The sequence below is a fragment of the Melopsittacus undulatus genome, chromosome 8 (assembly GCF_012275295.1).
Source record: "Melopsittacus undulatus isolate bMelUnd1 chromosome 8, bMelUnd1.mat.Z, whole genome shotgun sequence".
Taxonomy (NCBI): domain Eukaryota; kingdom Metazoa; phylum Chordata; class Aves; order Psittaciformes; family Psittaculidae; genus Melopsittacus; species Melopsittacus undulatus.
Genome location: NC_047534.1, coordinates 42847092 through 42874857, shown reverse-complemented (window position 1 = coordinate 42874857; position 27766 = coordinate 42847092). Strand labels below are relative to the sequence as shown.

Below are 27766 nucleotides of genomic sequence, written 5' to 3'. Positions count from 1 at the left end.
GAAAATAGAGGTGTTACGGCATGAACAAGGTTGCTGCAAGAGGGAAAATAAAAGACCAGAGAAGTAGACCTGACCTTCACATGACCAAGGAGAAAGCAAAGAAGGGGTTGCCAATAAAGAGGAAACTGATGGAAGAGTGTAGATCATCTAAGAGCAGAGCCCTGCTGAAGTCTGGAAAACTGGAAGTAGAGAAATGCAAAAGCATCTGGTAGAGAAAATGAATAAACAATTATCAGAAATCCACTGCCTCGTCAGGCCCCTCCCATAGTGAACATTGAAGCAGCTGTTATAGCAGTAGGACTTCACTAACTCCTGGATATGCTGTTCTGCAGATTCTGTAGAAGTTTTTCCATTGGAAATTTAGTTCTATTATGGATGTCACCTGGCAGAACTAGCTTTTTCTTTGCATTGAGAAGATAAATTTGGGAGATGGAAGTTCTAACTGAAACATGGGGTTGATGCTAGGCTTGTAAAAGTTCTGGGATGGTTGAGTGGCCACCAAGACAAAAGGCCAGATGAAGAAATATCTTTTGTATTTGCATAGGCTAGAAATTTAGAAGCTGCACAAGTTCTTAGAGTGTTAATTAGTGAAGGTAATTAAATGTACAGAAAACATGCCTTAGGAAGCTAAATTCTTGCAAATGGCTGCAAGCTGAGTAAGTATTTGGAAAGACATGTTATGTAAATATATGCATTCTTGCTCCATTCTTCATTTTTCCTTAGTTACATATACAGCTTTGGCCAGTCAAAGATAGGATACTGAGCTGGATGGACTGATTTGACCTACTATGGTTATTTTTATATATGGAATGCAGCTTACCACAGTATTTCAGCATTTTAACTCTGGAAAGAAGTTTAGTTTGTTCCTCTGTCCTGGGTTCAGCTGTAGCAGTTATTTTTCTTCTTCATAGTAGCTGGTGCAGTGCTGTGTTTTTGACTTTAGTCCGAGAACAATGCTGATAACACACCAATGTTTTTAGTTACTGCTAAGTAATGCTTACCCCAGTCAAGGACTTTTTAGTCTCATGCTTTGCTGGTGAGGAGGGGCACAGGAAGCCAGGAGGAAGCAGAGACAGGACACCAGACCCAAACTAGCCAAAGGGGTATTCCATACCACAGCACATCATGCCCAGTGTATAAAGTGGGGGGAGTTACATGGAAGGCCCAGATGGCTGGGTGTTGGTTGGCGGGTGGTGAGCAACTGTATTGTGCACCAGTTGTGTTTATTGTTTTGTTTTCCTTTTGGTTTTATATTCTCTCCTCTTGTTATTTCCTTTATCATTATTATTATTATTGGTGGTAGCAGCAGTGGGTTTGTATTGTACCTTAGTTACTGGACTGTTCTTATCTCAAGTAGTGGGGTTTACATTCTTTCTATTCTCCTCCCCCACCCCTCTGGGAGCAGGGGTTGGAATAAAAGGGTGAGACTGAGTGAGTGGCTGTGTGGTTCTGGATTACTGGCCGGGCTTAAACCACAACACTCAAAATTTGAAAGGTTGTGTTTGTTTAGCTTCAAAGCGAATGTAGGAATAATGCTTGTCATTTATTTAAGTGTATTATGGAATCTCTGTAATTATACCATATTGATAGTGAATCTACAGTACTATCAGAAATTCAGTATTATACATGAGTGAGGCACAAAAAGTTTTCATGTGTGCTGACTTTAAATAAATGCATCCAAAATTTGTCCTTAGAGGAGGGCCATATTTTTACAGTAATCTTGAGTGTTGTGTTTAACAACTAAAATGTAGTTCCTTCATCACAGAATCTAAGAATCCTATCTAAACATTATACAGTGTGAAGAAGTAATACAGAAATAAAGTATACTTTTTTACTAGCAGCATTAATATGCTAACTTTTTAAAATATCGGGTATATCATTTGTGTCAGAGACTTAACATTAATAGCATAAACATCTTAATGTTTAAGTGTCATTGCCAGTGATTAAAATTGTATCAAGCTTTAATTTAAAAGAAATCGTATAATAGGTTATCTTGCCTTGGAATACCAGAACGATACTGTATTGACTGTGTAAAAGTATTGAGAATATGTTGTTCCAAAAAAGCTGTAGCTGAAAATAATTACCCTTGAGCTGTGTGCCCCATGTAGAAGACACACAGTTATTATAGTATTTTCCATCATTGCGGACCAGCTAAAGGAAGGCAAGTTAAGATGTGTTGTCATGTTTCCTGCAGTGACATTCCTGTCACCATCCTTGTCTGGTTTTTGCATGAGCAACTTTATTTTTGAGGATATTTGCTGGAAGAAGCGGTCCTTGTGACAAAGAGCAGCGTTATGGCATTATGATATTTTTGGAAATATTTTCTAAATGAGAATAGTGTGATAGTGCTATAATAAAAATATGAGAGCACTGGGCCTGAGGCAAGTAAAATGAAATATTGGTTTATATGCAGTCTGGTGAAAATACAGCTGCCAGAGGGTGGTTTTAAAATTTCTAATTTTATGCTTATGAAAGGTTAGTACTTCCAAAAGGAAAAGGCAGGGGATTTTAGACTTTGGGCTGAAAATTTTCATAGCTACACAGCTTGTATAATCTCTTCTGACGAAGCCAAGCAAGTCCAGATGGTGTTAATTCAGAACTTAAAAGTACTAAGTGAGGAATGGTTTAATAGCTGGCAGATACGCACACAATGTATATGCAGTGCAAAAGGTTGGTTTACAATGCAATTTGAGGCTAATGGAGTGAGACAAAAAATTATGTAGGTTATATCATGTATATAATTTAAATACATGTAGATTTATATCTGCATATATTGATACATTTCAATACCTGGTTTAAAAAACCCTGAACAGTTGTCTGAAGAATAGCAAAGCAAAGCTTGATATTTTTTTTAATATACAGCATATGTAGTTACTAATTTTTTACATCCTAAAACTTTACTGCTTTCATAGGTATGCTGAGATCTTACATTCCTGATTTTAGCACCTCTGGGTTTTTTAATGTGGAAAGTATAGAATGAGAAGATAAGATTTTGTGATAAGGTAGTAAAATTGTAGGCATAAGTTATCCCTGTCTATAGATTTGTCTTTTCACGTGGACTGTAGAAACTAGACATGGGTTACTTAGACCATCAGTTTTGGTTTGTCATAGGAACTGGTGTTTCCCAGGGTTTGCCAATAGTATTTTTGTAAAGGATTATTTTATAATGAAAGAAAACTGTGATTTTTGCATGGCGCTTGTTAACATCAAAATTTCTTTGTAATTTACAGATTGCTTTTACAAAAACTTTTGTTCAGCATTATGCTTTTATTATGAAAACACTGAAGAAAAGCCATGAATCCGACACAATGTCTAATAGAATTGTGCATATCAGTGTTCAGTTGTTCAGCAATGAAGAGCTAGCACGCCAAGTAACAGAAGAATGTCAGCTGCTGGATATTATGGTCACAGTTCTGTTATATATGATGGAAAGTTGCCTTATTAAAAGTGAATTGCAAGGTAGGTTGATTTGTTTGTTTGCTTGTTTCTATGAATAACAAAATTGATTGTACAGGCAATTTAATTGCTTTCTTTGGTAGTCAACCCATCCCCTCAACCTCTTCCCAAAAATGCACAGGATCTAGCAATATATGATAGAGGCTGCGTCTCAAAATTTCCTAGAAATACAGTTATCAAGAGTGACCCTGATGTTTTATGCTTTGTTTTGTAGGGTTTTCTTTTGTAAAACTGTTACACAGTTAAGAATCATAGAATCATAGAATAGTTAGGGTTGGAAAGGACCTTAAGATCACCTAGTTCCAACCCCCCTGCCATTGGCAGGGACAGAGGATTATCTTGCAGGTGCTTCATTTGTTGGGTAAAGTGCATAAACATTCTTTGTGAAGCTCATATTTGAATAAGAAATTATATATGCACTTTGAGACCCTTTATTAATTTAAAAACATTTTCAAGATATTTCACCAGGTATTTGAAGTATTTACAGTTGTTTTAATTCTTCTCACCTGTGCTTGTCTTAATGAAACTTAATAGAGATTAATGATTTAATACTTGGGTTGACAGAGTGGCAATTTGAATTAGTGTACACTGTGTAACTTTACTAGTGAAAACAGCTGTCCTGTTTCTACCCTCCTTGTTTTAGCTGTCCTTATCTGAAAATGATGGCATAACAAATCTCGTCAACTTCTGCTTTTCATGCTCTCATGTACCAGGACACTAATAGAACGCATACCTCTCAGCTGTCTTTATCCTAGTTTGAATTTAGAAATACTCTCTAGATAGGCTGACTGCTGCTTCCAAATAGGTACCATCAACTTCTGCAGGAAATTCAACATAGATTGCTTTACTGTATTCAGAGGGAAGTGTTGAATCTTTAACAGTTTGTATATGAAGTGACTTTCACTAAAGTGATGTCATATTGATGGAATGTAATTTAAAAGTACTTTTAAACACATACAGGTTGTTACTCATTGGTCAGAATGGGATGTTGCTAGCATGGTGGTAAGATTCTGTAATGGATCAGAATTTGCAGCCAAGTAAAAAATGGCTGTGACTGTGATTAGACATTCTCTGAAGAAACTTCCTGATACTTAATTTTGTAAGCTGGAGCTGGTGAGTTAAATAATCTCAGGTATATTTGCGACAGCTATGTGAGAAAAGACCCCTGGAACAGCTATCCCAAGACATGAAGCTACATGTTTCCATTCCCCAGCACCAGTGACTTTTGTTGGCTAAGTCTCCATAATGGAATCTGTACAATGTTTTCAGCGTTTTCACAGCTCTTCCTCCTTACTACTTTGTATAGAAGGGGTTGGACATACTGTAAATTGACAGAAAAAAGTTAGTAAAATACTTTATTGGTTTTCCCTCTGCTCTCTTATTCTCAATGTCCTTCTTTTGCAGTTCTGTGGGCTTGTATCTTGTGTTCAGTTCAAGGTATCTCATGATGCTGGAAATAGTTAGAAGTCTGTGCTAGTGAGATCAAATTGCGAAGAACTGTGTTTGTGCAGCTAGTGCAAGCAAGTAGTATCTGAATGAGATGAAGTTTACAAATCCAACCAATGGTTAGGTGTAGAAAATACATTGGAGAGGAACATGGAGAACATGGAGCTGGGCTTGTATCTGTTACAGCCAATTTAGTTTGTGTTACTCACAGATCCTAATTGTCTTTTGGATAGCTGACACGTGTTAAAAGTATACAGTGCGTGAAGGATATTTACGGATGCTAAGAGACAAACTCTTTTTATGAAACAGAGTTGACTTAGGAGCTGCATTGATACCAGCTTTGAAAGTGTTACTAGTTCAGATTACTGCTTTCACACGTGGTGTGAAAGGATGAGGAGGAGAAATATGGTGCAGATGCTAAAACCGGCTCCCTAGGAAGAGATATGTCCTTATGATCTTAAGAGATTTTTTCCACTCTTCCAGCATTTTACTTCTCCTGAACTTTTTATGTGAGAAGAATTTCTGTCTCAAGGAAAAAGTTGTTTTGGTAATGGTTCATCCTTTAAAAAACCCTCCTCTTTGACCTTACATTAACCCTGGCTTGTAGAGTACTCTGGATAAGAGGCAATGCCACTGCCAATTTGAAGTATTCCTGGATTTGTCTTGCCTATACTCAGGCAGAGAATCAGCAACATGTAACTGTTGGCTCTTTGAAGAGTCCTTCAGCAGGTTCAAGTGAAGACAGCCGAGATGTTACCCTGTTCTTGGACAGGCTGTGTGAGCACATGGGAACCAGGCAGTTCAGCAACAAGACCTAGTTTCCTTTCTTCACAGATGTACCACTTAACAAGAGAGATGAAAGAGTATTTGATCAACTGTGTCAGAGAAGTTTGAGAAGCTCTGCAGAGCACTTCTGGCTTCCTGTTTCTTCCAGTGCTTCAGTGTAATAGACAGGAGTCAGTCTTAAGACCTGGAGCTCTGTATTAACTTATGGTAACAAGAAGGTATCTATTCACTGTTGTGTGCAACTCAGGCAGTATGTTTTTTGGGATGAAATCCCATTAATTTTTCAGACTGTGCTGTGTTCTTGAGAAGTAAAACTTCTCAAGATCAAAATATTGTATGACTTCAAGTTAGAAAACTGTTGGCCTAATAGGTAAGAGAGGAATTTGGTTTTGTGATTTTTTTGTTTTGTTGGTTGTTGTTTTGGGTTGGGATGGTTTTTCTTTTCCCCTGCTAGCAGTAAACCAACAAAATAAACTCAGAGAAAGAGGGGAAAAAGAAGTATTTTCTTCAGTAGTCGCAACAAAGGACAGGAAAAAAAGCTTTCATATATACCAAAGGGAGCTACTTCAGATACAGATGTGCTTATCAGCTGGAGGCTGGAGTCTCTTAACAGTCCTTTAGCTGTGTCTGTGCTGTACTTATGACCCTTTCACTGTGTAAAGAGTAACTACAAGGGTCCTTCAGTGTATTTCAGCTGGGCAAAAGCCATCCCCAAGACTGATCATCAGATGCAAGATTCTTGCTTCTGTTCACTTGAAATAGAATACCAATTGACAGATAGGTGCTGGAAGATATTTTCTCTTGGACTGTGAATTTGGGACCAGTCCTGTTGCCCATCTGATCTTTGCAAGGGTCCCTCTTATGAAAATCAAATAAAGAGATCTGTTTGACAGCCACGGAGAATGTACTTCTGTGCTTTGAGGGGAAGAAAGATATCTACTCCCTGCACCACCCATGTCTTTTCCTCTTCTTTTGGGAAGCTTGTCCTGCCCTAGTCTCTGGAAGGCTGTATAAACCCTCTTTGTGTTCCAGATTCAGAGTGGAAATGCTTTTCTCTGCTCTTCTTCTCAGACTCAACATGCCAGTATAGGTTTTGATACCAGATTCTTGTCTGGATGCTATCAGGTAGCTTGCTTGCTGGAAGTGTGTCAAATTCAAAATACATTTCAGATGTTTGCAATAGGAATTGTATTGCTTGGTCTTTTTATACTTCTTGAGAATATTCAAAGAAGGCATAGCTGTGATGGTTTTACTAATGCACTGCTTTTCCAAGGTTGCAATATTGTTCAAAGTGTGTGTGTCTCCTACTGAGTAGATCTATGTTGATGAATCCATGATGAGAAAACAGCCTCAGGTACCACAGAACAACCATTCTTCTTTTCTGCAGTTTTCTCTCTGTGTGTCTGATCACAATGTTACAGTAAATTCTAATTGTTAGTTTTTGCATTATGTGGTGTAATAACTTTATTTAAAAACTACAAGAAGGAAAATAAATACTTTTTGTTTTGGTTTGGTTTTTTCTCTTTTTTCTTTTTTGAATCTAGATGAAGAAAATAGTTTACATGTTGTGGTAAATTGTGGGGAAGCACTACTGAAGAATAATACTTACTGGCCCCTGGTTAGTGATTTTATAAACATACTTTCACACCAAAGTGTGGCAAAGAAATTTTTGGAAGACCATGGCCTTCTGGTAACATGGATGAATTTTGTATCATTCTTTCAAGGTATGTGACTTTGATAATCAGTACTAACGCAAGGATCTTAAGACAGCTTAGTGTATGCAGTAGCAAAATCCTTACAATGACCTATATGTAAATATGCAAGTCATTAGTATTCTTATAAGTCTCTATTCCTGCAAGGAACAGTATATTCTAGAAAGCAGGTAGATTTGAAAATGATGTAATGGATGTTTATCTTGTGTGGACTAGTTAAAGAGCAGTTGCATCACACTTGACTGAGATGCATGGTGTCAGAATTCTCAGGTTGTATCTAAAGGGCAAATTGTAACTTGTGCTTGAAGTGTGTTACTGGTGAAGTTCTAAATTTAAATATTTAGTAAATTAATCTGTGCATGTTAATGTCACCTGAGCAGCAAGGACTGCAGTGATTAGCCAATTGAGAGGTGTTTCTCTTTTCTGCTCTATTTCTGTTCAAACTTTGATGCTTGTTCTCATACTTTATCCATTATTCTACTGCTAGATAGGATAGATTGTTACACTTTGGTTGTTTTTTTTTTTTGTCTTGTGTGTGTGAATGCATTATACTGCATTCCACTTAGCTCTAGTTAAATATTTTGGTTGTATAACTCTGCTTTAAATCTGTGAAGGTATGAATTTAAATAAACGAGAATTAAATGAGCATGTGGAGTTTGAATCACAGACATACTATGCTGCCTTTGCTGCTGAGCTGGAAGCCTGTGCGCAGCCAATGTGGGGTCTTCTGTCACACTGCAAAGTTAGGGTAAGACCAACATTTCTCTGTCATTATTCTTAGTTTTATTCGTGGCTTACTCTAGAGTTGTTGAACTTGAAAGGTCTGTGTGTTTTGTGTTTGGAAGGACTTGGGGTTTGCTCTCTTTTTCTACCAAATATACTGTGATCAGCAGGAACTCTGTGTATAGTGACTGTAGAATTCGTGCTTGTACCTGAATATGTTGTCTTCAGAACTGGGACTACAAGTTCAGGATGTGTACAGTTATCCTGTATGACTGTATATATGGAATAATGTGATGTCTCTGAGTCATCCTGTCTTTGTTTAGTAGGAAAGGAGATATATATGTCATCCTAAGGCAATTCTAATATTGATTATGTCTGTGAATAGGTGCTCCATTATGATGGGAGATACAGTTTTTATGGGTCTGTGGTGTTTTACTAACAACCTGAGATGAAAGCCTCATAGATTCTCACATCTCATGGTCCAACTAAAACAAAGTTGCTACTGTTTGCTAGACTGTAAATTCTAGTGAGTTATAGTGAAAATCCATTAGCTTACAGGAATACTTAACGTGAAAAAACTTCTTATTGGTTATATTTTTATGAAATCAATACTTATCTTTGAAATTAGCTTTTTAAGGTACAGTTTAAATCAGGCAGTTGCAGAAGCCTTTCCATGATGTAATTTATGCTGACACATTATGAATATATCAATTTCAAAGTTTAAACTATCTTTTGAAAACTGAATTACAACTTCAGCTTTTTGAAGCATTCATTTTTAGCTTAGGATTGGGAAGGGTCTGCCTTTTAAAACCTGTATGATTCCTTGCTCCACTTGTCTGCTTGTCAGATGTGTTTTCACCACCATGTTTGAATCTTTTGTTCTTTCTCAGTAAATTTGAAAGTGTTTTAGAAATTTCACAGTTTAATGGACTTGTTTAGTGAAGCCTGATTGGTGGGAAGAGATTCCAGTTTGTGTCCCACAGGAGAGTGGATCCTGGCCACCATAGAGGGTGGAGTAGCAGGATGGGAGTGTAGCTGTTGTATTTCCTGATGAGAAAGGTGTCGGAGCCAGTCAGCACTTGCACAGTGTCTGGCTGGCTAAAGCACTGCTGTCTTTTGATTGAGAAATGTGTCATACATATCCTAAGACTGTGAGGCAGGTCTGGAGTCTTATGTTTAGGGGGAAGGGAAGATTAAAGGAAAAGTCCATTAAGAAGTCAGGCTTTGTAAGTTCAGCTCACAGAGCAAATTGTTTTAGCTCCCACACAGCCTTCCGTTCTTCATATCACTGCTTTGCTCCTGGAGGACAATGTATAGTTCTAGTATTGAAATACAATTTGATGATTTAATCTGAAATATATTACAGGTTTTAGGGCACTCTTAGAGAGTTATATGATGCAATCATTTTTAGTAGAAAAACAGTGATGCTTACTTAGAACAGTTTTGGCTCATGTGGTACACTGGTTTCTCTTACTGCAGGAAACACAGGAATATACACGAAATGTTGTCAGATATTGCCTTGAAGCGCTTCAGGACTGGTTTGATGCTATCAACTTTGTAGATGAGGTAAATATCCCTAGTGAATTTAAGTGAAGTACTGTGAAAAACTGATTAAACTTCAGACATGATACACTCCCGGCTTTCCCACACCCCCCCCCCCCCTTAAATTAAATCATAGTTCTAGGTACTGAATAAAAAGGGATTACCATGCTGAAATTAGAGTTTGTAGTTAATATTTGCAATGTTATGTCCTAGGATTGTGTCTTGTACATTCTTGGTGATTTAGATTTGCTGGTGCTAGTTTAAATAGTGAGTCTTAAAAGCATTGTCGTTCATGTACTACTGCTCCAGTGAATGAGCTGAAGCAATGGCGAAACAGAAGTCCTCTTCTGATACGGTAGTGGGAGGCAGTTTTGCCACTTTAACAAGTGATACTCAATCAGAGTAGTATTGTTACCTACTGGGGATTTAGTAAGCGATTAACTACAGTTGCCTGACTGAGGAAATTTATGAATCATTAGAAAGTGCAGGGAATGAACCAAGTTAGTGGAAACTAAGACCATGAAATAGACGTGAGATACTGTTCTTGGTGGTTGTGGGAAAAGACACTTGCAGGTGTGTGGGTTTTTCTTTTTAATATATGATATTAAAATATCTTTATTTTGCTTTCAGCCAGCTCCTAACCAAGTTACTTTTCATTTGCCATTGCACCGTTACTTTGCCATGTTTTTAAGTAAGGTAAGTACATGTTTTAGTCACGCAGATGGTGGAAATTCCCTGTTGGATGTGATTGTTCAGTACAGTGTATGCTTGCTTTTGTTTCTAGGCTGTCAAATGCCAAGAGCTAGATCTGGATACAATCTTGCCGGATCAGGAGATGCTGATGAAACTAATGATTCACCCACTTCAGATTCAGGTACAGGCAGACCTCTGACTTTGCAGCTGTAGAGATATGCAACAAAAAATAATTGCTGTCTGAGTCTTCTAATCCCAGTCACTTAAACATATTTATAAGTATTTAACAAGGGCAAGTATGTCTTAATTGGGGAATATCATAATAAGCAATATGTGACAATAACAGCTAGAATATACTGAGTAGTTAAGATTTTTTTCCCTATTTCCAAAATTAAATATGTGGCATTAATTATCATACTCTGACAAGTATGATAATAATACTCACTATAGCACTTTCAAAAATCTAAGGAGAACCAACCCTTTGAAAACATGAAATTACATGTTTATGGAAATAGCTACCAAAGGAGTGCAAGTTGAGAAGAAACCTGAAGCTGAAAATTTCCTATCTCAAATTGAAAATGAGTTTAGGAATGGATGCACTCTACCACTTTTTTTAAATCTACAATTTGTATTTATTTGTATGTCAGTGTTAATGAGCAGTATTTGTAATCACTGCTTTTATATCTGACTTTTTTGCCTTCATTTTTGGAGTACTTTTCAACATTTAAAAAAATGCATAAATCAGTTCATTGGCTTTGATAACTTCTGTTGTCTGAAATATGCTTTTATATGAAAGTATAGTATGTGTTTTATAAACTTGCAGTGGTTCCTCTTCATCCCTCACTCTCCAGAAGTATGCTGGTATAAAAAAGGTGTATGTATGAAGATGTAGTGTGTATGTATCTATATATGTAATAATCATAGAATCATAGAATAGTTATGATTGGAAAGGACCTCAAGATCATCTAGTTCCAAACCCCTGCCATGGGCAGGGACACCCCACACTAAACCATATCACCCAAGGCTTCATCCAACCTGGTCTTCAACACCGCCAGGGATGGAGCATTCACTACCTCCCTGGGCAACCCATTCCAGTACCTCACCACCCTAACAGGAAAGAATTTCTTCCTTATATCCAGTCTAAACCTCTGCTGTTTAAGTTTCAACCCGTTACCCCTTGTCCTATCACTACAGTCCCTAATGAACAGTCCCTCCCCAGCATCTCTGCAGGCCCCCTTCAGAAACTGGAAGGCTGCTAAGAGGTCTCCATGCAGCCTTCTCTTCTCCAGGCTGAACAGCCCCAACTTTCTCAGCCTGTCTTCATATGGGAGGTGCTCCAGTCCCCTGATCATCCTCGTGGCCCTCCTCTGGACTTGTTCTAACAGTTCTATGTCCTTTCTATGTTGAGGACACCAGAACTGCACACAATACTCCAAGTGAGCTCTCACGGGAGCAGAGTAGAGGGGCAGGATCACCTCCTTCGACCTGCTGGTCATGCTCATTTTAATGCAGCCCAGGATACAGTTGGCTTTCTGGGCTGTGAGTGCACACTGAAGCTGGCTCATGTTCGTTTTCTCATCGATCAACACCCTCAAGGCCTTCTCTGCAGGACTACCATGCATTTCCTTTTTGCCCAACCTGTAGCTGTGCCTAGGATTGCTCCCACCCAGGTGTAGGACCTTGTGCTTGGCATGGTTAAACTTCATGAGGTTGGCATCAGCCCACCTCACAAGCGTGTCAAGGTCCCTCTGAATGGCATTCCTTCCCTCTAGCCTATCAACCGAACCACGCAGCTTGGTGTCATCAGCAAACTTGCTGAGGGCGCACTCAATTCCACTGTCCATGTCAGCAACAAAGATATTAAACAAGACCGGTCCCAACACCGATCCCTGAGGGAAACCACTCGTTACTGGTCTCCAGCTGGACATTGAACCGTTGACCACAACTCTTTGCATGCGACCATCCAGCCAGTTCTTTTTCCACCGAGTGGTCCACCTATCAAATTGATGACACTCCAATTTAGAGACAAGGATGTTGTGGGGGACAGTGTCAAACGCTTTGCACAAGTCCAGGTAGATGACGTCAACTGCTCCACCCCTGTCCATCACTTTTGTAGCCCTGTCATAGAAGGCCACCAAATTGGTCAGGCAGGATTTTCCCCTAGTGAAGCCATGCTGGCTGTCACCAAGCACCTTGTTGTTTTTCATGTGCTCTAGCATGCCTTCCAAGAGAATCTGCTCCCAGATTTTGCCACTATATATATATTGATGATTTGCTAATGTTGACCTGAATAGCTGAATATCCCTGAAATATTTGTAACTTCTTATTTTATTTTACCTCAACAGGCAAGTCTTTCTGAAATTCACAGCAATATGTGGGTTAGAAATGGTCTACAAATTAAAGGGCAGGCCATGACTTACGTACAGTCTCATTTCTGCAATTCGATGATTGATCCTGACATTTATCTGCTACAAGTAAGTTACATTTTCTGAGAAGCCAAGCCAGTGCTTGTTTACAAATGAACTACTGAATCAAATGGATTTATTCTCTTTCCACAGGTCTGTGCGTCTAGGCTGGACCCAGATTATTTTATTTCATCTGTTTTTGAAAGGTAGGGTTAAAAGATGAATGATCTTGTTCAGTGTTGTGCGAACTGTTGACTAATTTATGCCATGTGAGAGAAAAGTTGCATAGCTGATACACATCTTCAGTGGTACAACTCTGCCTAGCCAAAACTAACACTTAAGGACTCTGCTGAAAAAGGTATCTCAAGGTATAGCCTTGTTTTTATATGGTACAGGATTGGCTTTTGATTCTGGATAAAACTAGGGTTTGAGAACAGATTTACTTGCTTTAGCTTTCATATATTCATAAATGTGTTTTCATGTGGAATAAGTATCACAATGGCTCATTCCATAGTTAAACAAAAAATCCAAATTTAAAAAAGAGGGTCTTCTTGTATGTTTATATTACACATTGCATTACGCATTTCATTTTGTACTAATTAGGGGTTGCTGAATGAATGGAATCCTGAGTTTATTGTTACATTTCATATTGGTGTTTTAATGTTGGAGAATGATGACTTCACTCTTTCCTATGTAGATTTAAGGTGGTAGATCTCTTAACGATGGCATCACAGCATCAAAATACAGTTCTTGATTCAGAGCATGAAAGGTCAATGTTGGAAGGAGCCTTAACGTTTTTGGTCCTTTTGTTAAGTCTTCGTTTACATTTAGGTAAGAATTGCTGCTTTAGGAATACTTGTATGTAAATGACATGCCTGTTCATTTATATTCAACATTTAGTAGCTACCATGAAGCTGGTTAATCACATAGTAACTTAAAGCATTTGATACTTGGTTTCATTTTTGCCAGTTACTGGATTACTGTGAGGGTGGTGAGGCACTGGCACAGGTTGCCCAGAGAAGCTCTGGCTGCCTCATCCCTGGAAGTGTTCAAGGCCAGGTTGGATGGGACTTGGAGCAACCTGGTCTAGTGGAAGGTGTTCCTGCACATGGCAGGGGGGATTGGAACTATATGATCTTTAAGGTCCCTTCTAACCCTAACCATTCTATGATAACACATAGAAATGTGGGGAAAAAAACTTTAATACAAGTGGGCTATTTATATATATGATCACATGAAGATTCTGTGTCCTTTTCAGAAAGACAGCAGGTTTACTTTGTGCCTGTCTTTTTTGACTGAGAATTTATTAATGTTTGTATCAATTTTAACTTGCATTTATGATAGACGTATGCTGAATGTGTGTTTTAAAATCATGCTCTTTTAACGGCTTTTAAAATTTTACTCTTCTAGGAATGACAGATGATGAGATCCTCAGAGCAGAGATGGTTGCCCAGCTCTGTATGAATGACAGGACACACAGTTCATTATTGGATCTTATATCCTTGGAATATATTAATCAATGTACACACATGAGAATGACAGGTGCCTGGATAGTAGCAGGTTTTTGGACCTTAACATGTTTTCAGCTTATGTAATTATAAAAAATCACGTGAAGGTGTGTTTGCATGTACTTATCAGCAAAGGCATTTGCTCCAACTTTTTTTCTTGCAAAATATGCAGTAGATTGTAATAGTTTTAATATTAATCCAAAATTCTGAACTGCTCTTTTTATTTTAATTATTTTTAAACAGTACAAAAGTCTTTTAGGTGTGAGGTGAAAAGTCTGTTTTCCAATGGTATTTTTTACAGTTTAACTGAGCATCACCTTTATGTGGATTTGAGCCTTCGTTTATTGCTAATTTTATGACAGTATAAAAAGCAGCCACTCTGTGCTATATTGATGTTTGCTATCAGTAGCTAAAAATGCAAATAATATCAATTCTGAATGCTACTTTGAAATGAGAGAGAAATGCATATGTCATGGGGGGAAGCATCTTAGAAGAATAGCAAAATCTAGGAAGTCTTTCTGCACAGTGAAATATGGTCCATGTTCCCAACAGTTGAATACAAATGCTCGGGTCTTAACTGCTATTAGTGTATTAGGCTTTGTAGGCAAATTAAATGGCTTGTGGTGATTGACCAAAAGAGCTTGCAGTCCAGGGATAGGCAGCGCAAAATACTAGGAATTTATAAAGGTGGGAAAGAAGATAGTTAAAAATATGTTATCAGAATTATTAGTGCAATACCACTTAGTGACTCGATCACTTAAGTACATAAAATAAGCAGATCACTTAAGTGATTCACTTGACTATGTAAAATAAGTGAATAATTTATACAAGCAATCGTGTTTCCTTATTTGTAATTTCTGCTTGTGATTTGGGGTAATGCCAGTAGGTCACTTGAGTGTTGCTTTCAAAAATGAGAAACAACCAATTCAAAATGGAGAATTACTTAGTGTGTTTATGGATCCCAAACTATTTACTGCAGTTGGCTGTAAATGTAAAGTATTCTTGCTATGAAGAGAGCCAAAGTGTTAGTAAATAATGGGAAGTATAAAAAATGTATATATACTACAGATAGCACTTCTTATTTCTCATTTAATACTTCTCTTCAGCCAAGCATGTAGCAATTGGCTTTCTTTAAAAAGTTTAGTGTTTAAGGCGCTTTGATTCACTTCACTAATAGTTATTGTTCCGTAGCAGCTGGAGCATACAGACCTCTTGTGGTAAACACAGAGCACTGCCGAAACGTAGCCTCTGAAATGAGTGACTGAAATTGTCAAGAGGGGAGTAAGATGCTGTGTACCACAACTAAGTTAACTTTGCTTTCCTTAACACAAATACATTCCAGAAAACCCCAATCCTAAAAGTGGCATTATTCCAGGAAGCTTAAGCTTTGAATCGGTCTTGTCAGCAGTTGCTGATTTTAAAGCTCCTGTTTTTGAACCGGGAGGTTCTATGCAACAAGGAATGTATACGCCTAAAGGTACAGTAATCAGTGTCATCTTGTAAAATACTCGGTGGTAAGATGCTTATCCAGAGGTTTCTTTTTTAGGAAAATAAACAAACAAGTAGAAAAGCCCAGCTGATGAATAAAAACTGTGCCTCACCCTCCTCACAAAAACCCCAAACCTACCACCACCAAAACCCCACAAAAATTGTTTGACTTTTTCACGATTGTCTGTCTCTTTTGTTGAAAAGCACTGCTAAAGACTGTTAGTAGGTTTTAATAATTTCATTTTGATCTAGAGTGAAAATGAACATCTCATATTAATTGAATATCCTTAGAAAACAAGGGAAAAAAGGAGAACTGAAAAATTGTTATTTATATTTCATTGGTCTGCATATGTCATTACTCATGGGATTTAAAAAAGTCCGATTTACATTCTTCAGAGTCTACAACTGTTAACACTAGTGAGGTGTCAGTTGCAAAGATACTGTCTTTGAACGTCTCTGCATTTTCATTAATAAAGGTACCATGATACATAATTCATTCTTTTGTACTGCTAAACTATCTTGGTATACTGTAACATTTTTCCTAGTCAGTAGTGAGGGTCTAGAACAAAGTTTAGGCTGGACTGGTTGCAGAATATTGTTCTGTAATTCTACAGTGCATACAGTGCAAAAATGACAAGTTTCTTCCCCCATCCAGCTCATCCTCTAAATTGGACTCAACATAATATTGGTATATCAAAGGAGAGGAAAAACTTAGCAACTCAGTGTTCCATTACTGTTTCCTGTCACTGAGCAGATAAGCCTGTAGGAATTTGAAATGCTCCATGTGCTCTGGTTGTGCTTCAGCTCATGGCAAAGCTGAAGAGGGATTAACTCCTTCCTCTCCTTCATACCTCTCTTGAGAACTAGCAGGGTTTGGTCTGACAGTCTTGAAACCATTTGGTTTGTAGACTGTTCTTTTGTGTATTTTGCTGTTGTTAGTACAGTATTAGTTCTCAGACTAACTTGTTTGCTAGTTTTGTACTGGGAAATTGATGAGTCAGCCAAGCTCTCACTTTGTACACAAGCGAGGTAATTTTGTGAAACTCCAGTTTTGGAAATTAATTTGTTCTGGTTCCTTGATGTGTAGTTAGGTATCTTAACACCTATGTATTTAAAAGAAGATTATTTTAATGTAATGTAAACTGTGTTTCCTAATGTGGTGTCTGTTTTTTTCTTGAGCTTGTGACATGCTGGTCTTTTTTTGTGAAGGAAAAAAAAAAGAAGCTTGGTTTTCAACTATAAAACTTTAGGGAGCATTATAGTTGGGTTTGGGTTTGATTTTTGGGTTTTTCTCTTTATTTTTGTATTTGGGTTCTTTTAACATATTTTACCTCTGGAGTAGATTGTTTATCTTAAAGTGTTTTTTTAAGTATCTCATCTATAGCAGTGAATACTGAAGTAATTTGTAATACTATGTAAAATCTCTTTTTCGTACAGTAATACAAAACTGAAAGAGCTTCTGCAGAAATAAAGCCAGTATGGTTTTCTTGCGTATTACAGCCTTTTAAGTCTTACAGTCTTTGTAAGACTATATAGGTTCCCAAAAAGAATGTTGATACTCCAGTTGCTTTTAAGAATTGTAGTTTGTAGCCTGTTACTCTTTAAGCAAGGCACGTAGAGATCCATTTCTCCTAATCCTTGGCTTTCCAAATTTAAGGGAAAAATCTACTTTATGATCACTGAAGTCGCAGCTTCTCCTTCAATTAACCATCAGTTTAAAAAACAGGGCATAGTTTTTTCCTGTTATCTGTGGATTTGTATGCTGAAGGTGCTAAGTGTGCATTTCTAATACTCCCTATATGGTCACTTAGTCCTTTCTCCTAGTTGTGCACTAGCAGCCCAGACAAGCTTGGTCTGTGTTTCAGACTGCAGTAGTAAAGTATGTCCAGAAAAAAATGTTTTTGCAAGCTAAGTTTGATTGTATTTCATACATAGTGGAAACTATGCTAAATGTTCTCTCTCAGCATCATATGAGTGTATCTGCACAACTGCTAACAATAGCAGGGGTTAATAGGAGGATAGACTGCTTATCTTCTCACCTGGGGGAATTTAATCTCAGAAGCTGCTAAACCTGATCAGTTTTGCCTGTGAAAACTTTAAATAATGGTGTAAGCACTTGTTTTGCGTTATGCCTGCTGGTGGAGCTAAAATTCTGTATCTACTGGGTTTCTTCTTCCTTTATGGGGTCATTGAATCTTGCCTTCAATTGTGCTACCGGAGCTAAGGACTTCAAAGCAATTAATAGAATGAGCGTCTTCATTTGACTTTAGGTTGGAAACTTAGTTTTATTTTATTAAATAACTTGTAAATAAAATAAAAAAATCAGTTAAACGGGATATCTTTGTAGTCTGTTTCAACTTCCCTGTTTGTGATTGCTCTGAAAAGCCACTCTGTATGTTACTTTAGAGCTACCAAATTAAACAGATAATGAAGATTTTAATGCCAAAATAATGCATAGGTTTCAGTTTTAAAACAAAGGCATGTTTGTAAATGATTGGTCGTAGCTGTTTTTGGAGAAGAAGGTTGGCCATTTTCAAGACTGAACAAAAAATTGAATTGTAGACATTTGGTTCACTGCATTTAGTAGTTAAATATCACCTACATGCTAACTGCTCTGCACTCTTCCTGTTTTCAAGGGGGCTTATGCTTATCAAGTACCAAGTGAAAAATGTTGTAAGCCTTTTCTTACTTGTACTTGGAAATTAAAAAGAGCAAAACAAGATGCGTACTGAAAGGTGTTTTTTGGTACTGCCTTCGTGTACTTACAATTGGATAAATGCACTTAATTTTAAAATTTAATTTAATTTTTTTAATATCCTCAGCATATATTGCAACTGTTAGTTTACCAGAACTATCTTACTTTTCTTTTTATGTTCTATCCCACGTTGTAAATTTTTACGTAACAGAAAGGAAAAAGATAAAGTAAAATAAAGCTTGTTAACAGAAAAGATCTCTTGCCTTAATAGATTGTTAAATTTTTTTTGTTTGTTTGTTTTGGAACTAATAAAAGTTTCACCAAGGATACTGTTCTGACCATCAATACTAGTAATTACTAGTTCAGTAAGTATTATTAATAAGAATTATTAATATTACTGTACTTTGTTTCAGAAATTACAATATAATAAAAAGCTAGTGAAGAAGAGAATCTAGAATAAGTTATAAGGTCTTTAAAGAGAATTTTGACATGTAACTTCTTTCAAACAACAGCTGAAGTTTGGGATAAAGAATTTGACCCGGTCATGGTAATACTTCGAACGGTTTACCGTAGAGATGTGCAGTCTGCAATGGACAGATACACAGCATTGTAAGTTGGATCGCTTTTAGAAATGTAACATGCTATTGTTGCTCATTGCACAATAATATTTTTGTTTTCACTGTCTGGTAGCACTAATGATGTACCAGTGTTTTCAGGCCTCAGATTTGCCCTTGAGTAAATAGTTTATAAATGTAAAAGTAGTATCAGGGCTTCGGTTAGCTTAGTCTGTTACTCTTCCATAAATATTTAGAAATACATAGGAGGTGCCACAGACTAAGTAGTGAATGTCATCATAGTTGAAATACCTAACCAAAAGTTAATATTTAAAAATCAGTTGCAAATTACTTAAAGAAAGCAGCCTTATCTGTTTTTTTTATTTTACATTTAGGTACATAAAGCACAGTATTACAGTGTTCTGTTGTTTGAAATAATACTGAAGACAGTGTGGGGGTTTTCTGTGAATTCCCCCATTGCAGAAACCATAGGTGAATTAAATACTGATCTAAATACAGGGAAAAAACATTTGTGGAACTCTCGTAAGTTCTAATAAGCAAGATTATTTGGCCTTAATTCTGTTCCTTAACATTCCATCACTTACAGCTTCTTATCCTTATAGATTTTGTTTTCAGGTAGTTTAATTTGGTTGTCTCCTTTTTTGCACACCTTTTGAGTAAAAAACAAGGTTAAAAAGCCCTTATAATAAACTTAGTGAAATAATCTTCTGCCCCTGTGCTCATTTCATTAAGTCAAAGGGTCATCATGAATGTACACTGTAAGTAATTTTGAATGAAGTAATGTTCTATTGAATGACTGCATTATTTACTGAACTGGATTCCAGATCGTTATTAAAAATTTGGGTCCATGTTGAACTTAACACATTTAAGTTCACAGATATGGTAGCACTGGTACTGTCAGCTATAGCTAATATTAAAGCTGGAGAGGGACTTCTTACAAGGGCATGCAGTTACAGGACAAGGGGAATTGGTTTTGAACTAGCAAAGAGTAAATTTAGATGAGATGTAAGGAAGAAATTTTTCTCTATGAGGTTGATGAGGAGCTGGAACAGGTTGCCCAGAGAAGCTGTGGCTGCCCCATCCCTGGCAGTGTACACGACCAGGTTGGATGGGGCTTGGAGCAGCCTGGTCTTAGTGGAAGGTGTTCCTGCCCATGGCAGGGGTGTTAGAACTAGATATGATTCTGTGATTTCTATGTTTAGAATTTCCTAGTATTGCCTGTAATCCATTCCTACAGATGTGAGATTTCTATGTTCAGTGTCTGACTAACATGTGGATATGGGTGAAAAGTTTTCTGCCTCTTTGATGTACCTCTTAGAATGAAAATGGAATTCTTAAATTCATAACTTAATTTAATAGCAGTAATTGAAAATTCATTTCACTTTATAAATAAAGGTCATTTAAATCAGTGGTAATCCACAGAAAAATAAGAATGGATTCAGTTTGTGTATATATTCGTGGTTTTGGAATGCTGCTTGAATAAATGCCTTAGAAATGCTCATCAATTCTAAAGTTAGTCTAAACAAAAAGAATGCAGGATAGTTATCTGTAGTGGTGGCGGTTGTCTACATTATTGTAGTGTTTAACATAAGTCTCATTTCTTTCAACAGTTTAAAGCAAAGTGGTAAATTCCCTGGGAACCCATGGCCTCCTTACAAGAAGAGAACACCATTGCACCCAAGTTACAAAGGTCTCATAAAGCTTTTGCACTGTAAAACTCTGCACATTGTACTGTTCACACTTCTTTATAAGGTACAGTCATGATTTTCATTAAGTTCAGTATCTTGTATCTGTTTTCTTCAGAGCAGGAGTTCTTAGAAGCATATTTGAATAGATCATTTGGAGTAGTCAAGTTTAAATTGATATAAGGGTTTGTTGGTTGGTTTATTTTTTGAGTATAGTATGATGATGTTTTTTTGACCATTTTCATGATTTCATGAATTATTATTTCTTATATACATACACTAAATCAGGTACCCCAGTGGATTAGCAGTTCTACTCTGAAAAGCTATCTTAACTGTCAGAGTTACTATGTGGATTGTTGCTCCTTGATAGTTCCAGGGAGCATAGTGTTGTGGGTAGTGTTACTTTGGCTCCCACTGCAGGGGTTTAGGGCATCAGCAGCCTCTTCAAATATATGCAGTTTTGATGGCTTTAGATCATCAGTGGCAGGTATGCCTCATAGCTGCAGTTGGTTCTAACTTCACTTCCAAGGCACAGTTATGGCTCTTGATAAAGTTATAGCACTTGTTTTTCAGGACTAATTGATGCCTTTAAACTGTGTTTGTTTTGCCTTTGGCAGTTGGCTGCCTTTTTTAAGAGAAGGACATACTTCTTGAAGAGTACATTAATCAGAAAACTTTGAATCTGTCTTTGTATTTGGAAAGTGTTTTTGCAGCACTGTGCTGCAAATGCAGATGACAGCCTGTAAGAAGTGGTTTGATTGAGTAGTACTTTTCCTGGGCAGACATTCCTTTTGTGCTGTCCTAAGTGCTCCAGCTCCCCTAACGCTCATTTAATTTCACTGTTAAACTTCAGTTGAATAGAAAATATTTTTTGTAAAACATAGGAAAAATGTGCTATTTATAAAAAGCTGTGCTTATTCCCATGATTTGTTACAGCTGATTTCTTTCTCTAATGAAGTATCTTGTAAGTTGTCAGTATGCTGTTGAAATGAATGAAGACTTAAATTTTACCTGAATTCGTTCAATAGATTTCACCTTTATGTCAGAAAAGGAGTTTTTCTCAAGAGCTTCCTATTGTTTTCACATTAATTACTTCAGCAAACTGTAGGTTTAACTGTAACTAGTGTAATTTCAAAAAACTCCCTTAAAAATGTCTAAAAATATTACTATTTTACTACTAATTCTCCCTTCTCCTTACATGCCATCCTCATATGAGTAATACTCATTTCTGTAGTAGCCTGTCTACAATGAAATTTTCAACATATTTTCTCATCCACTTTTTTGGCAACTTGCAGGCTCTTGCCATTTTCTTCCGCTTTAATCAGAAGCTTTTATCAAGAGAAAAGCTGTTTGGGTTTTTAATTTCAGCAGCACTGCTTCTTTCTCTCAATATATTGAAAGCTGTGTTAGAAGAAAGATACGGACATTTATTAATTTAAAGATAAGTTTTTTTAGTATTTATAATTAAAAAGGATTATGTGAAGATGGTTGTGAACTAAATTAATGTTAACCCTGCTGGTGTTTCCAGTTATCTAGACATTGCTTATAGGACTAGGACGTCATGAGGCCTTCTGGTGACTAGTCAGGTGAAAAAAAGAGGGGAGGCTGGGGACACCTCTTTGCTTGTACCTGACAGTAGAGGTACCTGTGTGGCTTTATCTGGCAGTTTGGTGTTAAATTAAATTGCAGCTTGAACTAGCAACAGTTTGAAGGTACAAGTTTGTTTGACTGGAAAGATGTAAAGTTAAATTTTGCTTTTGTGGTGATGCTCAAAGGTCAGTTTTTTCTAAACCTCAAAATAATTTTTAGTAATCTTAGAAAAAAAAAATTATATAACCTGGGGGTCTGAATTATGTTATCCAGAAAACTTTTGTAAGTTAGGTATAGTCGAATCTTAAAGGGTTGAGTGGAATAATGTTTTCCTGTCTTTTAAATACAGCACTGCTTTTGATCTGTCACATCTGCATCTTATTTTGTAGTAGTGCTCCATTGCTATTATCGAAGAGCTATATTAATGTTGTTACTCTTACTATTCTTGGCTTACTTGGAAGTTTATGTTGGGGTTTTATTTGTTTTTTTTTCTTAATCCTATGCAATAATCGGGTATTGTGCTGGAGCATTCGGTCATAACAAGAGCGAAATGTAAAATATCCTGCTGATGTTTCAGAGTAGGTATTCCAGGAAATTGAATAGGAAATTCACTGCTCTTGAAAATAATTTTTTCCTAACCTTATTTTTGTGCATATGATAGGGCTCAGAAAGTGTTACTGTGCAACAAAAAGAAAACTATTTTACATGCTGACATTGGTGCTCAATGTCAACCCGGACTACACTGGGGTTCCAAGTGTTGTTACTGTGTTCTGCCTGTCCAGTCTTTTCTTTTTAACTGATACTTGTGTATCATGATAGAAAGAAAAAACAAAACAAAACCAAACAAACCCAGGCAAAAATCAATATATGTGGCTCAAGACATTCTTCTACCTTTCCTAGTGTAGCTAACCTGGAAGGTCATGCTCTGTGGCACTATTTGTAGGTAGTATACTGAGCTACTTTCTTTGCCATCTAGTTTGTTAGAGCTGTCCATCAGGTTTTCAGCAGTTTTGGGTTTTGGTTTTTGTTTTTTGTAATAGGGATTGTGAAACTCTCAAAGGTGAAAGCTTCTAACAAGTGAATGTCTTTTTTTTTTTTTCCTCCTCCCTCCCTAGATATTAATGGATCATCAGAATTTATCAGAACACGTGCTCTGCATGGTTTTGTATTTGATTGAGCTGGGACTGGAAAATTCTCCAGAACAGGAGTCAGATGAAGAGGTAAGAATAAATTCTGTCTTTTTCATTAAAATATAAAAGTATTGTCTAATGGTTCAGTGTTCTTTAGAAATAGCTGTTTATTAAAATTATAATTTTACCATGGGAATAAAACATCTTAAGCAGGAGGAAACTTTCAACAGCTTCTGTATATATAACCTGGTAACACAGATTGGTTACATCTTTACTACTGTGTAAATTAATACATGAAATTGGATGCAAAAAATATTTAAAATTATTGATTAGGAAATTTGCTTAAAATGTCTGGATTTTTCAAGTGAAATATTTATCACTGAGCATTTTATTGCTGAAGTCTGTATCTTCTAAAATATGTCAATTAGCCAAAGTTTTAACATGCCTCTGATGAGAATTTGGATATAAAGAGCCATTATTTTCGTGATTCCAGATTCCCTTATGGTATATAGCTTTAATTTTTCCTGCTGTTTAGCATTGCTTTTATGACTACAGATCTGCAACTTTTTTTTTCCCCTTCAGAGACTGACTTTGTATAGTTTGGATTTTTGTTTTATTGATCGTAGATTGTACAGCGTCTTATTTCTCCAAGCAGTTCCTTTTGCTTTTGTTACATAGGTCTGATGTCTGGATTTGATTATATTAAAACCAAACATACAGATTTATGTACTTAGCAGACCTGTAGTCCTCATGGTTGGCATCAGTCATATAATTTTGAAGAGGTGTATCAGCTCTAGTGAGATACATACTGTTCTGCATTCTTGTTCTTGAGAGGTGGTGGCCTCTGTAATGCAATTATAAAACCCACCTACTGTAACACATAAAAGCAAGTATACGTCTTTCTTTATTATTATTTTAGGAATCTGCAGGTGGTCAGGAGCGTTGCCATGATAGTTGGTTTCCAGGTAGTAACTTGGTTTCTAATATGCGTCACTTCATCAACTATGTCCGAGTAAGAGTGCCAGAAACTGCTCCAGAGGTGAAGAGGGAACCACCTGCAAGTACAAGTTCTGATGGTTTAGCTTCATCACAAGTAAGTATATACAAATACCAATCATTTTTCCCAGAGTAGTTTAAGTTATTTCCTATTTGGTCTTTTTTGTTAAGAGTATTTTTTCACTGTTTTTATGAATTGCTTAGGATATTTTTTTTCTTCAGTAATCTTTGAGTGTACTGATAACAGAAACAGAAGTTATTTCAAATGATGCCTCCTTGCAAATGATGTATTTAATGACTTTTTTTTTTTGTCCTCAATCTACCAGAGTTCAAGGCGGAAGAGCCTCCAGAGAGAGGTAGATCTGTGTGCAGTTTGTTCTCCTAAGCAATCAGCTTAGCAACATGGCTTTAATTGTGCTCACCTTAACATTCAGTGAAATCTAATTTTCCTGAATTTCCTCTTAATTCATATTGCAAGGACCCGTGCTTTTTTCATTTTATTGAGTGTAATCTTAGGTAGTAGATTTTTAAACAACAAAATGCTCTTAATTTTTAATACATATTTTGAAATAAAAGTTTTTTATCAAATATAAAATGTCATTGATAGCTTACTGCTTGAGCTTTGTGTTTAGGCCTGTTTTGTCTTGCCAACATATTACTAACATTTAATAATGTAGAGTAGTCTTAGCATTCTTGCATTTAGAGAACTTTTAACCTTACATTGAAAGTGCATTTTAAGTTATTAAGGGCAAGTTTATTTGGTTTGGGTTTTTTGTTTTTTTGAAAACAAAATGAAGATGTAAACAGTGGGATCCTGAAAAAATTATATCCAGTCAATAATACAACCTCTGTGTCAGGACAACTTTTGTATATGGCAGTTCCGATTACTGTATGCCAGATGTAGTGGAACGTAATGGATATTTCTTTTGCATGCTAATGTTAGAAAAATAGATCAAAATTTAGGTAGCTGAGATTAAATAGATTAGAAAATAAGGTAGGTGAGATGACTGTCAGAATCCCATTTTTATATTTGATCTCTGAAGAATTTGGTATGGTCATGGTCCTGAGAAGGAAAGGGTAAGATGTAAAGCATTCTGAATTTCATGTTCAAAATATTGAGGAAACATCTCTGCTAGGGATTCAATATATGTGAATTGCTTCTATGTGCCCTTAATTTGGGACTGAAAGCAGGTTAGTATAGTAGAATAGGGCTCTGTCATAAATGTAACTGCACTCATGCTCATGTGTCTTGAACAGCAAGCTTCTGGATCTCAGCTAATAAACTGACACAAAATAGATAGTGCCTGTGGGGACATGTGGGCTCACCTGTGTTCACCTCTGTGGATTATGAGTTGCATTGTGCAGCAGAGCTCGGTACACTTAAATAAAGACACTGAAATTACATGAAAATTCTAGAAATTATGAATATTCTAGAAAAAAAAAAGTAAGGAAATATGTCTTTGGAAAACAGAATTCTGAGTTAGACTATAGCAAAGCCAGTTGTTGATTGTTCTGGTATGAATGACATTTTCATTTTGTACCTGGCATTTTATGCAGCTATTAGAGATTTGTATAAAAAACATGGTATGTGGGTGTAGTATTTTGCTATACCAAATCCCAGTGCGTTTTGGAAGGGGAAAGGAAACTTCAAATGTTTCATGCTTTTCCTCCTAGCTTAAAATATTTGTTTATAGTTTTATAAATGTGTATTGTCTATAGTTGTATTTTTGAGAATTAAACATCGTAATTTATTTTTTTTCCCCAAGAACTCGGGGACAGCTCAAGTGTTCAGTTTGGTCGCAGAACGCAGGAAGAAATTTCAAGAGATCATCAACCGCAACACCAGCGAGGCAAATCAGGTGGTTCGGCCCAAAACATCAATGAAATGGTCTGCACCTGGAGCAACTCCACAGCTGACCACAGCCATTCTCGAGGTCAAGGAAAGCATTCTGTCCTTGCTGATCAAATTGCATCATAAACTCTCAGGAAAACAAAACTCTTACTATCCTCCATGGCTAGATGATGTGGATGTTTTAATCCACCCAGAAATTCCAAGATACTCTCATGGTGATGGAATGACAGCAGTAGAAAGAATTTTATTGAAAGCTGCCATACAGAGCAGATTGAATAAGCGTATAATTGAAGAGATATGCAGAAAGGTGACACCTCCTGTACCACCAAAAAAGATCAGCTCTGCAGAGAAGAAAACTTTGGATAAAGAAGAAAGGTAACATTAATAACAAAGGGGCAGTAGAAGTGCAGTGTGTGCTATGCTTCTATTGAGAAATCTCTCTCTAGGCCTTTGCATGAATTGCTTATGAAAAGAATGTCTTAATTCTACTTTTCTTTAGCCATTTTGAATATACGAGTTTTACATGGGTATTGAGGAAGAACGTGCACCTTGCTAGTTGGATCTTTACATTAGAAAACTTTCATAATGATTTTATGTTATATACCTGCTCACCCTTCATGTTGCCATGTATACCACTCATATACAAAGGTGAAGAATAAAATTTGTGTTAACTTTTGAGGCTTAACCTCAAGATGAGTTAGACATTTTTAGACATTTATTTCATGTTGTCTGTTCATTCACATGGACACATCACACCATTATAATTTTTGTTTGTTTAATGTATGTGGCTTTGGTAATTCTGCCTTTTGTGCTTGTTCTGTATGTTCAGTTTTGAAATTCTGGTTTCCATTTTTGATAGTCTTTAAACTTTTTAAAATGATATTGTTATTTTCTCGTGATGTGGCCTGAAGACCTGCATGCCTGGTACCTGTCTTGGGCTGAAATTTTTTTGTGAAAAAACTCAAGACAGTTTCAAGATTGAGGTTGGCGCATAATGGAATTTTGAGAACACCCAAATTACTAGCTGTATTGAAACTGAATATAGAGAGCCTGCTTCTCTCCTGCTTTTAACAAATGTGGTGGCAAGTGAGTCCTATGGAAGATGATTCATCCAGATCAAATGCCTAGAGGACAGCAACCAGAGCAGAGAAGTAGAGGTGAAAACTAGGACTGGTAGGAGCAGAGTTGAAGACTGGGACTGGGAGGAGAAACCTTCTGGTTGATGTAATAGTGAGGAAAGGGAAGTTGCCAGGTCAAATGAATATTTGATGTGGGAAGACTCAAGCTGGCAAGTTGGGGATTATGGGGGAAGAACTGGGGTGTCAGGACAAAAATACTCAGGAATGGCTAATGAAAGAACCAATTTTTAGTGCAAATCTCTATGGGGGAGGAGTTTTGAGAGTTGATAGGAGAAGGAGGAACAGGAATGCAAATGCCTGGAAGGCAGAAGTAAGAGATTGGCATTCAGGGAGGATGTAGTAGAG

General features: G+C 36.8%; 1 protein-coding gene across 2 annotated transcripts in view; it reads left to right on the top strand.

Moving 5' to 3' along the window:
• The window catches only part of UBR3 (ubiquitin protein ligase E3 component n-recognin 3), a 110087-nt gene that overhangs the window by 27831 nt on the left and 54490 nt on the right, over window positions 1-27766 (top strand). For both annotated transcript variants that reach the window (XM_034065817.1, XM_034065818.1), the window contains exons 8-23: window positions 3231-3459; window positions 7233-7412; window positions 8015-8148; window positions 9603-9689; window positions 10296-10361; window positions 10450-10539; window positions 12704-12832; window positions 12917-12969; window positions 13461-13594; window positions 14174-14259; window positions 15607-15748; window positions 18967-19063; window positions 20640-20781; window positions 23420-23524; window positions 24354-24527; window positions 26197-26657. In XM_034065817.1, coding sequence (XP_033921708.1) covers window positions 3231-3459; window positions 7233-7412; window positions 8015-8148; window positions 9603-9689; window positions 10296-10361; window positions 10450-10539; window positions 12704-12832; window positions 12917-12969; window positions 13461-13594; window positions 14174-14259; window positions 15607-15748; window positions 18967-19063; window positions 20640-20781; window positions 23420-23524; window positions 24354-24527; window positions 26197-26657 — 2309 coding nt within the window. The remainder of the gene's footprint in view (window positions 1-3230; window positions 3460-7232; window positions 7413-8014; window positions 8149-9602; window positions 9690-10295; window positions 10362-10449; window positions 10540-12703; window positions 12833-12916; window positions 12970-13460; window positions 13595-14173; window positions 14260-15606; window positions 15749-18966; window positions 19064-20639; window positions 20782-23419; window positions 23525-24353; window positions 24528-26196; window positions 26658-27766) is intronic.